We start from the raw sequence: 13,437 nt of genomic DNA, 5'->3' as shown, positions 1-13,437 counted from the left end.
TTTAATATTTGAGAGAGGAGACTTATTTCTATTCTACTTATAAGCTTAGAACATGTATAAACGTGCAGATTTTTCAGCATGAGAATTTTCAGGATACAGAAAAGCTGAAAGCACAGTAGAAAGAACAGCCACATACCACCTGTCTAGACTGAATAGTGAAGTTTGTTAAGAGTGTTTATCAGATAATCTGTCATATCTGCTTTCTGTTGTTGTCCATCTGTGTCACATACTTCCATTCTTTTAAAAAATAGTTTTGCCGAATACTTGAAAGTGAATTGTATAGATCATGATCCTTCTTGGAGTGTCACTTTTTTTTTTAAGAGTGGGGTTCCTTTGTGACAACCTGGATGACCCTAGAGGTTATTATTGCTAAGTGAAATAAGTTAAAGACAGATACTATATGATTTTACTTATATGTGGATCTACAAATTAAAATAAACATGACAAAACTAAGTCTCATAGACACAGCGAACAGAAAAGTAGGTGGTTTTTTTTAAACAAAAAAGGATTCCATATAATCTTAATGAAGAACATTTTTCATATTCTTCATTGGGTTATTAAAATGCTAACTAAATTTCTAGCTGTTTTATATAGAGCTTCAGCTCGTGGCTTATACACATTTGTAACTGCTGCTTTTCAGGGGCATAAATGTTACTTTTTTGCAGACCTGTGAGGTAAAAAACAGACCCTTTCATATGCTTGTCTGTGTTCATTTTAATGTGTCTGCACTTTGGAAATAATAAAATACAACTTACAGGGTTGTTGGGTAGTCTGTTTCATCCACGCAGTAAATGTTAGTTGAATTTGAGTCTGTTGGAATGTACCACATACTGTGTTGAGATTATGAAAGACAAACGCTAAGCTTTTGTTTCTAAGGTATATTGGACTTTGCCAGGAAGTTCTACCATATTGTTCAGAATTGGCTCATCCAAAAAACAAGACTATCTCACAGGAACCCATCCAAGACCAGAACCAACATCTTTTGTTGACTCAGTTTGGTTGTAGTTGGTAAAGACCACGTTACCAGCCAAAGTCTGCAAAAGGAAAAAATTAATGACGGTATTTATAAATAAGGGTTTCTTTTATACTGCTCTTAGGATAATTGTTGGCTAATTTAAAGAAAGACAGTGTTATTTGTGTTGGAGAATGGTAGCAGCGCTAGACAGTAGTATCACCCTGATTCCCAATTTAAAAATTAGTTGCGGAGCTTTAAAAAAATATCCAGGCCAACCCTTAGGTACTCCTGCTTCTTTGGATCAAAATCAGAAGTTTTCCAGTGTATTCTAATGTACAGGCACGGTTAAAGACCCCTGCAGTATCACCTGTACCTCCAAAACATGAAACGTTCACATGTGTCATATTGTTAATATTCTTTTGTGTGATGTTAGATTGTGGGCTGTTAGTTCTTAGCTTGGTAACTTTATCTGTAAACATATGCAGTCGATTTTCTATTCTTTCCTCCTTGCTCACACTTAGATTTAGGTTGTGAAGTCACTACATTGTGGCCGTGACAGCTGGGTCTTAGTTATGGCCCTCAGGATCTTTGACCTTTGTTGTGGCTTGCAAACTTTTAGTTGCAGCACATGGGATTTGTTTTCTGGCCAGGGATCATACCCAAGCCCCTTGCATTGGGAGCACAGAGTCTTAGCCCCTGGGCCACCAGGTAAGTCCCACTAAAATTTAATACTGACGTTTTAGAGTTTTTCATATTTTAATACTTTTGAAATATGGACAGATCTTAAAATTGATGCCAGTTAACCAGGGCAGCCACCAGGTTAAGTAGTAAATTGTGACATATAGGAATAAATCCCTTTTTAGAATAAATCCCTTTTTAGAAAACATCTACATGCCTTGCCGAGAAAGTATAAATTTTTTAATTCAAGCTTTAATTGCTGCTTAAAATGTCTTCAAATAAGACTAATGCATCATTGAAATAGTTAATGTTTTCACAGGCAGTTTATTGTGAGCATTCATTCATTTATCCATAAGTACCAGGTAGCATGTTATGTGGTTGTAACACTTTGAAAGTTAGGAAAGGTCACAGAACAGGTCATAGAATTTCCTAAGTTGAGAGAAATTAGTGTAATAAACTCATTATCTCATGAAGGACTCTTATTCAAGAGCCAACATAGAAACTTCCAATTGACTTTCAGAAGAACTTACTAACTTCTAACTATTCATAGCTCAAAACAAAACTACGAGTAGAATCAAATGGAATGCAGGCAAAATCCTGGTGTTATCGTGTATGTCTTAAATTTTTTGAAAATTGGAAAGAGATTAGGAAAATGAATGTGATACTGCCTATAAGTTGTTCATAAATGAAAATTATTAATTTTTATATGCTTTGAGTCACATCACTGTTCCATATGTTTGTACACACTCAGCTTTATCTTTGAGCCACTGTAGTTTTATTTGTAAAATAACTAATATTTAAATACCCTTTAATCCCAGCTTGATGCTGGGAAGGATTGAAGGCAGGAGGAGAAGGGGACAACAGAGGATGAAATGGATGGATGGCATCACTGACTCAATGGACATGAGTTTGAGTAAACTCTGGGAGTTGGCGATAGATAGGGAGGCCTGGCGTGCTGCAGTCAATGGGGTCATGGAGAGTTGGACACGACTGAGTGACTGAACTCACTGAATCCCAGCTTAGCACAAAGTTTGCTTACGTTTAGGGACAAACATTTATTTTAAAATTTAAAAAGAATACTTGCTTGAAATCATAAAAAATAGTAATTCTTTTAAAATTACCCTTAAAATAGGGTAATATTTTCCCTATGATTTGCTTTCATTGAAATATCTTTTTCACATACTAGATAGAAGCAATTTAACAATACAAATTAGTTACCTACAGTATGTTAAAACTACTGAGAAATGCAGATTTAGAGATGCAACCATCAGTTTTGTTATAAATACTTATCAGTCCAGCTGTGGTATATACTAATTAACTAGATTTTATACTTTGGGGCTGAAACCCTGAGGAACCTGTGGGGTCACTGGGCAGAGTTCAGTATGCACCTGTTCCCAGAGTTAAAACTAAACCATGCCCATCAAGAAATGAAAATCCCAATATCTTTTAATGTTTGAATATTTATTTGTAATCACAGGCTTTCCTAAATTATTATATTGCCTTATACTTCGCTGTTTTACTAGAATAATGATTTAGGCTATTTAATGCAGAGTACAGTCATTTTGTTTAGAATGTGGTATAGACAGATTTTTCTTGCTTTTCAGAAATTACTAAGCTCCGTCAGTGCCATAGCTGATCCGTCTTCAGTTCCAGAGGCTTCTTCTGGTGTCTGTCGCTCTTGACAGTGGTACTTCACTTTCAGTGGTTTGCTGGGGTACCAGACCAAGTGAATACGGCAGGGAATAATTTCCTGGGGAACAAGAGTTCTAAAATACATGACCTGCCAAAACTTCCAGTTTAAGCAATTCTATGTACCATTATATTTTACCTGTGTTGAGAATTCATGGAGTAGAACAGTATAATCAAAATCAATTGCATCATCATTTGTTTTCTAGAAGAAGAAAAAAGAATTAGTGCAATAGATAGGATAGATATTATATTATATTAGCTCAGAATTTGGAAGGCTCATCTTACGTAACTTCTTCAATGGGTGCCTTGAATCACCTGCCACCTCTTTGAGTCTAGCCTCATCTCCTTTGGTGCTATCCTACATCAAGATATGTAAGTCATGGATTCCTACTGTTTTGCCACCAAGTCAGGAAAATCTAGTAAGATCTTTCTATCACTTTTTCTCTTTAATACTTACAGGTTTTGATGGAGACTAAGGTCTATGAGATAGGGAGAATCTATTGATACTCATATATGCACCTCAAGCTGATATGTAGACCTGCTATGCCAGGCAGTTAAGACAAGGGCAGGGCAACCAGGATTTCTAGAAGGCCACTGTGGCCAAGTCCTGTGCTAGGCATTTCATACATTTTCTCATGGAATTCTCCTGTCCTGCAAGAATATGTATTACGGTAATGGTAGTCGCTCAGTCGTGTCCGGCTCCCTGGACTGTGGCCCACCAGGCTCCGCTGTCCGTGGGGTTTTCCAGGTAAGAGTACTGGACTGGGTTGCCATTCCTTTCTCCAGAGGACCTTCCCAACCCAGGGATCAAACCTGGATCTCCTGCATTGCAGGCAGATTCTTTACCATCTGAGCAACCAGGTAAGCCCCTGTTTTATTGGGAAGGTAACTTGAGGTTACAGCTGCTGCCGCTGCTAAGTCTCTTCAGTCGTGTCCGACTCTGTACGGCCCCATAGACGGCAGCCCACCAGGCTCCCCCGTCCCTGGGATTCTCCAGGCAAGAACACTGGAGTGGGCTGCCATTTCCTTCTCCAATGCATGAAAGTGAAAAGTGGAAGAGAAGTCGCTCAGTCGTGTCCGACTCCTAGCGACCCCATGGACTGCAGCCTACCAGGCTCTTCCGTCCATGGGATTTTCCAGGCAAGAATACTGGAGTGGGGATGCCATTGCCTTTTTCAGAGGTTACAGCTAGTAGGTGATAAATGGGGATTCAAACCCAGATAAATCTATGGACTCCACCACCCACATCCTTCATGTTGTACCACACTGCTTCTAAAACTAGCACATTTTCCAGGTAAGCAGGCAGTCTCCCACATCTATTTTATTCATTTGATTTTTATAAATGTCATGAGTGACTAAATCAATTTCCTGTTTTTTGACAGTAACTGCTTGGACTGCAAAAGAGCTTATCCCTTTAGTTAAAAAATGGAAGAAATATTTAATTTGGATTGTGATTTTAATCCACCAGGTTTTCATTGAGACTAAGAATATGAAAAAGCAAAAACAAACAAAAAGGACTTGATACTACATTCTGTCTTCCCTTTGCTTACACTGATGAAGATTTTTTACAAGCCACGAAATTTCCATCAGGTGGAGAAAGGGAGGGGGAGGAATAAGGTGAAAAGAGTGGGCCTGGATCAATCACAAATCAACTGCTTTTCTGTGGTGCTTTTCATCATTGGGTAGGTTTACGTTCTGCCGAGCAGTGTACCCATGAATGGTGAACGCACGTATCCAAAGACAGACTGCACAGTCAGAGAATCCCTAGGAGAACATGTAGTGTCTTTTCTATAAAGAACAGCTTCTGGAGGCTCCAGCTGTCGGTTGGGCGTTGCTGGCTTTGGGGGTGGATTTAGCCTGTTTGACTCATTTGGTGGCGATCTTGACCTTGGGCTCTATTGACACAGCTGGCTGCTGTGCTGTGTAATTCTTGTCTCAGACTTCTGCCTGCATTTCTCAAGATCGCTTACCGACAGCACCCAGCCAGGGCACGCGGCCGGGTCGTCCCGGCCCTCCCAGCCTCTGCCCCCGGACCTAGAAGATCTAGAAGGAGCCGCGGGGCCGCAGCCCTGCGCGCCCGCCATGGGCCCGCGCCGGAGCCGCAAGCCCGAAACACCAAGGAGGCGCCCCGCGAGCCTGGCTCCCGCCGCACGCCGGCCAGCCCCGTCCTTGGGTAACCCGCCACGATCCCTTTTCCTCCGAGCCGGCCTGCCTGCAGCCTGTCTGTGAGGTACGGCCTCCCGTTCACCTGCTCGCCGGAGATACAGAATCCTGAAGGAGATACGAACTCTTCAGAAGACCACACACCTGCTGTTAAGAAAGACCCCCTTCTGCCGCCTGGCAGCAGAAGCGTTTCCAGTTCATCTCTTCGAGGATGCCTATCTCCTCTCCTTACACGCTCTTCCCGAAGGATGTGCAGCTGGCCCGGAGGATCCGAGGCATTCAGGAAGGGCTTGGCTGAGCTCTGGCCACGCGCCCGAGTCTCTGGTTGATACCAGAGCCCCTGCCTGTAGCCAGGGCCAGATCCACGCAGTACAAGGTGTTGCCTGGCCTTGCTCTCTTGGAGCAGAGCGTGCGAGTTGCTTTCGTAGTTATTTTTTAGAAGAAGACTGCATGGCTATCCTCTGTAACAGAGGTAATATATGAGAGAAGCAACACATTCCAGAAATCCTGAGATTAATTTTCAGATGATGAGACACTAAGGTTGACTTCACTTTGCAAATTATTCGTGTGACTGATGATTTGGAAGACATCAGATTTTCTAGGTTATGGGCAAAAAGGATATTCACTGATTATTTTAAATCTTCTTGTACCATTTAAATTTTTTACCATATATATATTTACTTTTATTTAAAACATGATGGAAAAAATAAGAGAAGACCAGTCAGTTGCATGGAATAGCCTGACGCATCCAGCATACAAATCTCTGTCCTTCAGATTGACTTCATCATTAACAGCAGAAGCAAGTTCGTATGTGGACTATACCTGTCAACAGATTATACAGCTTTTCAAAAACTCAATTGGGATGAAAATAGAAAATTGTTAAGGTTTGATGTTCTGGCTCCTTCTGGTAAATTCCTGCCAAAATCATTCAGAAATTCCAACTTGTAGAATTTATTTTATTCTTTATTTGCAAATCATAGAAGATGTATCATAATTTATACTTCAGAATTTTTCATTCCAGGATTTTAAAGAGCTTTTTCAATGTTTTTACAGGTATTTTTATAACTTCCTTGTGGAGAGATAATAGAAATAATTCTTAATAGAAAAAATTTGAAGCAAAGTTACTGTTATACATAGATTATACTATGTTCTTTGTGTGTTAGCCTTAAATCCTTCATTTGGACACTTTGCCAACAGCCACAATTTAAACAAGAGAATTGAGGGGTGTATCTTTGCCTCCAGTGGAGTAGAGTATGAGCCGATAAAATCCTTGCTCTTCTCTTGTAACTGAAAGCAGTTTAAGAGACTTCCAGAGAAATAGGAAGTGCCATCCAAAGACACTTAGATATTGTGTGTGATGAAAATGATTAGTGAGGGCGGATACTAATAATGATGCGTCAGCCAGTTGAATTCAAACTAAAGGGAAGGACCAAATTCTGTTGTTTGATAAATTTTAACCCTTTATAAAAACATTTTCCTGTTTGACATCAACTCATTTTTATGTAAACATTGGAATAAAGCTTATCTTTGAATACATTAAAAAAAAAAAAAGATCTGCTTACCATGTATTTCTACAGTTAAAAAAAATTGGTCGAGGGGGTTCAGGATGGGGAACACATGTACACCCATGGCTGATTCATGTCAGTGTATGGCAAAAACCACTACAATATTGTAAAGTAATTAGCCTCCAATTTAAATAATTAAAAAAAGAAAAAAAATTGGTCTTATATGTATGTTTTCAGGGCAGTGCCTCTTTGTTTTTGAAAATAGCATTTCTGAAGGAAACCGTGGCACTCTCCAGATTTAAGGCAAAACAGGAAAAGGCCTGAAATAAATGATGGCATTCCAATTAATCCAAACAAAAATTTGGGTTATTGTAATGCTTGGACACTCTACATTTAATTAAGACTTTCCTTAATTAAGTTATTGAAACACATGTTTTTATAGATGCTTCCTCCTCCAGGAGGAAGCACCCTTAGACCAAACTGAAAGCTAGGCTTATTAAAGAACCGCAGCCCAGACATGGCACGTCCATGAACCTGGCAAAGTATCCAGGGTGCACTGCCCACACCAAGGCTCTGCCTGCCAGGAAGCCATCATTTTTAATTTTATTGAGAAATAATCCCTTAGTTTTGTTCAAATCATCACATATCAAAACCTTAGTCCAAACTGATGATCTACTGTCACATTCTTCTGATAACTCGGCTCTGTAATCTTCCTAGAGACAGACCTGAAGTGTTTGGTTTCCTTACTCATGACCCACCCTACCTGCTACTGCTCTGCTCTCCTCTAAAAAAGGAATGATCCCTAGCAGAACCAGTGTGGTTTTAGTAGAGAATAAGTAGGCTTAGGTTATTAGTATATGCTGTCAAAGTTGTTTTTCTTAATTGAAGTGTAGCTGAGTTACAGTGTTGCTAGTTTCTGTGTACAGTGGCGACTCAGTTATACACATTCTTTTTCCTAGGTTACAGGAGGTCCTTGGTTATTTTACACAGAGCAGTTTGTATCTGCTAATTTACCCCTCCCCTACCCCTTTTCCCCTAACTGTAAGTTTGTTTTCTATGTTTATGAGTCTGTTTCTGTTTCGTAAATAAGTTCATTTGTATCATACTTTAGATCTGACATATAAGTGATATTGTATGGTATTTGAGTGACTTCACTTAGTATGATAATCTCTAGGTCCATCCATGAAGCTACCAATGACACAATTTCTTTTTTATGGCTGAGTAATACTGTGTATCTATACTACATCCTCTATCTATTCATCTGTTGATGGACATTTTAGGTTGCTTCCATGTCTTGGCTATATTGTAAATAATGCTGCTGTGAACATGAGTATCTTTTCAGATGATGGTTTTCTCAGGATATACATCCAGGAGTGGAACTGCTGGACCATATGGTAATTCTATTTTTAGTTTTCTATTCCTTAGTTTTCTAAGGAACCTCCATACTGTTTTCCACAATGGCTGAATCAACTTACATTCCCACCAGCAGTTTTAGGAGGTTTCCTTTTCTCCAAGTCTCCAGAATTTCTATTTGTAGACATTTAAAATATGATGGCCATTCTGACCAGTGTGAGGTGGTACCTCACCGTAGTTTTAATTTGCATTTCTCTAATCACTTAGCAGTATTGAGCATCTTTTCACGTGCCTGTTGGCCATCTGTGTGTCCTCCTTGGAGAAATGTCTATTTAGCTCCTTTGCTTATTTTTTGCTTGGGATGTTTTTTTATATTGAGTTATATGAACTGTTTGTACATTTTAGAAATGAAGCCCTTGTCAGTTGCATCATTTGCAAATATTTTCTCCCATTCCATAGGTTGTCATTTTGTTTATGGTTTCCTTTGCTATGTAAAAGCTTTTCAGTTTGATTAGGTCCCAATTATTTATTTTTGCTTTTATTTCTGTTGCCTTGGGAGACTGACCGAAGAAATTTTTGCTACAACTTTTACCAGAGGATGTTTTGCCTGCGTTCTTTTCAAGGGTTTTTATGGTGTCTTTAAGTCAATAGTGGTTTTCTTAGCGGAATAAATAAGGTAGGTAAGATGGTTTCTGTAATATACTCTTGTTGGCCAATGGGGGCCTCTAGTTAGGGTGAAGACCTGTACTGACGGACTGACTGCTACTGGTTAGGTGGTTTGAGGCGCTGACAGTAGCTAGTACTAATATCGTTTGGAACAATGCTAGAAAAGTAACAGCTTTACTTTTCTCAATTCACATCAAAGGCTAAGGATGTCAGTAAGGTCTGTATCTTTTTTTCTCTCTAGTCAACAGGTATTTCCCCTACCCTTGGTTTAGTCCTCATGGTCTGAGAATGACATCTGTTCTCCAATTGTAAGGCAGTGGCTGCCAGTAAGATGGGTCTTAGATTTGTAGTTCGGCTTTCTTAGCCCACTCTTCTCCCAGGCTGTGTTCGTCTGAGGCTGTGAGTTTCTAAAGCTGCACTTCCTTACACAATTGGATTAAAAGGTGAGCTTATCCCTGCGTGTAGAGATAGTAGTTCCCACCCAGAAAGCTTTCAGGAAAACTATAACCCTTATAGTTTCCTGAGCTACCTTGGGCCACGGGGCCCCTCCAGTCACTCCTTGCTTCTCTGTCTTGGCTTTGTCAGCCCTGCCTTTCTGGCTCTAGTCTCCTAGGGACAGTCCCGAGACTTTCTGATCTTGGTGACCTTTTTAAAAAAATTGTTGCTTGTTTTGCTTCTTGCTGGGTTTTTTTTCTTTCTTTCTTTCTTTTTCTGAAAGATCAAAAAAGTCTTTACTGGCTACCAAATAGCAGAATTTGAAAATCTATGAGGGTTTGTGCATACTTTTCTTCAAGAGAACGCTAATCTTGGAAGCCAAGCTAACAAGGGTCAGGCCCAGTTAGCACTTGGATGGGAGACTACCTGTAAAAAGATAACTCTGATCTGAAATGTGGGCTTCCCAGGTGGCTCATGGTAAACAATCCACCTGCCAAGCAAGAGACAAGGGTTCAATCCCTGGGTTAGGAAGATTCCCCTAGAGAAATTAATGGCAACCCACTCCAGTATTCTTCCCTGGAGAATTCCACGGACAGAGGCACCTGGCAGGCTACAGTCCAGAGAGTCACAAAAGAGTCAGATATAACTCAGCGAAGCAATAACAACTCTGAAATGCTATCAACCTTAAACCAAATTTCCCAGTTGCTTCAGTATTTAGATTTATGTTAGCTTCAGTAAGCTTATTAATCTTCATTTCATAGTCCTAAGAGAAGTGATTTGCCTTAGGTGACCCAGCAAGCAGTTGCACATTCAATTATTATTTATCTAAAACCCAAATACCACAGAGTAAAAATCTAAAACTACTCAGTGACCATTCTCGCCCTGCATTTGATTTTCCTAACCCTACAGTTACATTTGTCCCCACTTTCCCACTTTGCAGGCTAGTTGAGGGATATTGATGGACAGATGATAGACATCGAGACTGGCTAGAATGGAGCTGCTGTTTTTGAACCACAGCAAAAACTGGTGATGACTTTGGTGATGTGAGATGTACAAATGCAAAAAATGGAAAACACTGCCATTAAAAGATACTATTTTTTTCTGTTTTGTCTCTGTTATTTTATTCCTGTTGAGTTTTCCTCTGACACTCATTAAAATTATTTCTATTACTTTGACACCATTTTCTACACTAAACAAAAAATTTCCCCTGATTTCTCAGTTAAAGTCTTGTGTTGAGGATATGACTGACTTGGTAGATGAGAGAAACTGACCTGACAAAAGATTTAGTGCTGTATCCAGACCCCTAATGTAACAACTCTCAATTAAACGGTCATCTCTATTAAAAAGTGCTTTATAGGGGGAAAAATGTGTTCATTTCAATAAGTAAAACACATTTCAAACAGTTGTCTGCTTTACAAGTGACCTTTGATAGGCACACCAAGCTCTTACTGGCAATAATGCTGACTGGATGCTGGGCAAATCCTTGTCCTCAGAAGATACTCATTGATAGCAATCCACAGTGATCTGTATCTCTGCAAAGACACTAACTCCATCAAGTCTTCCTTCTCTTCCCTACAAGTTCTACTTCACCCCTCTCTACTGGATTTTTCTCATCAACATACAAATATGTTGCTAAATCTCCCAGCCTGAAAACAACAGAAAACCCGCGTGACCCACCCTACAGTGCCAGTCTCTCTTTTTTTAAAATTCCCCTTTATAGCTAAATTCCTTGAGACAGGGAGTGTCCATTCCACTCCCATTCTTTGCTTGCCCTGCTCCAGTCAGCATTTCACCCACACTGTGCCAGTGAGACAACTCTTGATGAGCTTGCCAACTGCCTATATCAAATGGCCAATTCTTGGTCCTCATTTTCCTTGACTTCCCAGTAACATTTGAAACAATCAGCCCTCATCCTTGAAAGACTTTCTTTTCTACTATCTCCAACTTTTAAACTTAGAAGTGTTCCAGGACTCAATCCTTTCATGACCTTTCTCTGTCTACATTCATTTTCTGATCTTATCCACTCTTGTGGCTTTAAAAGACATCTATGTTGTGTTTGGCCTTGGAGTATACAATGAAGCAGGGCAAAAGTTAACAGTATTGCCAAGAGAATGCACAAGTCATAGCAAACGCCCTCTTCCAACAACACGAGAGGACTCTACACATGGACATCACCAGATGGTCAACACCGAAATCAGACTGATTATATTCTTTGCAGCAAAGATGAAGAAGCTCTATACAGTCAGCAGAAACAAGACCAGGAGCTGACTGTGGCTCAGATTATGAACTCCTTATTGCAAAATTCAGACTTCAATTGAAGAAAGTAGGGAAAACTACTAGGCTATTCAGATATGACCTACATCAAATCCTTATGGTTATACAGTGCAAGTGACAAACAGATTCAAGGGATTAGATCTGCTAGACAGAGTACCTGATGAACTATGGACGGAGGTTCATAACACTACAGGAGGCAGTGATCAAAACCATCCCCAAGAAAAAAATGCAAAAAGGCAAAAGGGTTATCTGAGGAAGCCTTACAAATAGCTGAGAAGAGAAGCAAAAGACAAAGAAGAAAAGGGAAGATACATCCATCTGAATGCAGAGTTCCAAATAGCAAGGAGAGATAAGAAAGGCTTCCTAAGTGATCAATGCAAAGAAATAGAGGAAAACAATAGAATAGGAAACTAGAGATCTCTTCAAGAAAATGAGAGATACCAAGGGAACATTTCATGCAAAGATGGGCACAATAAAGGAATGAAATGGTATGAACCTAACAGAAACAGATATTAAGAAGAGGTGGCAAGAATACACAGAACTATACAAAAAAATCTTCATGACCCAGATAATAATGATGGTGTGATCATTCACCTAGAGCCAGACATCCTGGAATGTGAAGTCAAGTGGGCCTTAACAAGTATCACTACGAACAAAGCTAGTGGAGGTGATGGAATTCCAGTTGAGCTATTTCAAATCCTGAAAGATGATGCTATGAAAGTGCTGCACTCAATATGCCAGCAAATTTGGAAAACTCAGCAGTGGCCACAGGACTGGAAAAGGTCAGTTTTCATTCCAATCCCAAAGAAGGACAATGCAAAAGAATGTTCAAACTACTACTTCACAGGCTAGCAAAGTAATGCTCAAAATTCTCCAAGCCAGGCTTCAATAGTACATGAACCGAGAACTTCCAGATGTTCAAGCTGGATTTAGAAAAGGCAGAAGAATAAAAAATCAAATCAACATTCACTGCATCATAGAAAAAGCAAGAGGATTTCAAAAAAACATCTACTACTGCTTCAATGACTACACTGAAGCCTTTATGTGGATCACAACAACAAACTGGAAAATTCTTAACAAGATGGAAATACCAGACCACCTCACCTGCCTCCTCAGAAATCTGTATGCAGGCCAAGAAGCAACAGTTAGAACCAGACATGGAACAATGGGGTGGTTCCAAATTGGGAAAGGAGTATGTCAAGGTTGTATCTTGTCACCCTGCTTATGTAACTTATATGCAGAGTACATCATGAGAAGTGCTGGGCTGGAGGAAGCACAAGCTGGAATCAAGATTGCTAGGAGAAATATCAATAACCTCAGATACACAAATGACACCACTCTTATGGCACAAAGTGAAGAGGAACTAAAGAGCCTCTTGATGAAAGTGAAAGGGAAGAGTGGAAAAATTGACTTAAAACTCAACATCCAAAAAACGAAAATCAGGGTGTTTGGGCCCATCACTTCATGGCAAATAGAGGGAGAAACAATGGAACCAATGACAGACTTTTATTTTCTAGGGCTTGAAAATCACTGCAGATGGTGACTGCAGCCATGAAACTAAAAGACACTGGCTCCTTGGAAGAAAAGCTATGACCAACCTAGACAGCATGTTAAAAGGCAGAGACATTACTTTGCCAACATTGTTCCATCTAGTCAAAGCTATGGCTTTTCCAGGAGCCATGTATGGATGTGAGAGTTGGACTATAAAGAGAGCCGAGC

At 39.8% G+C, this 13,437-nt stretch overlaps 1 protein-coding gene across 1 annotated transcript in view; it reads right to left on the bottom strand.

Moving 5' to 3' along the window:
* Positions 1-3,077: 3,077 nt before the first annotated feature.
* The window catches only part of RARRES1 (retinoic acid receptor responder 1), a 43,176-nt gene continuing 32,816 nt past the window's right edge, over positions 3,078-13,437 (bottom strand). The window contains exons 5-6 of the mRNA XM_070466513.1: positions 3,462-3,524; positions 3,078-3,383 (exon numbers count right to left, since the gene is read on the bottom strand). Coding sequence (XP_070322614.1) covers positions 3,234-3,383; positions 3,462-3,524 — 213 coding nt within the window. The 3' untranslated portion in view covers positions 3,078-3,233. The remainder of the gene's footprint in view (positions 3,384-3,461; positions 3,525-13,437) is intronic.

Source organism: Odocoileus virginianus, chromosome 4 (assembly GCF_023699985.2).
Source record: "Odocoileus virginianus isolate 20LAN1187 ecotype Illinois chromosome 4, Ovbor_1.2, whole genome shotgun sequence".
NCBI classification, from domain to species: Eukaryota; Metazoa; Chordata; class Mammalia; order Artiodactyla; family Cervidae; genus Odocoileus; species Odocoileus virginianus.
Note: the sequence above shows the minus strand (reverse complement) of the source record. Positions and strands in the feature narration are given on the sequence as shown.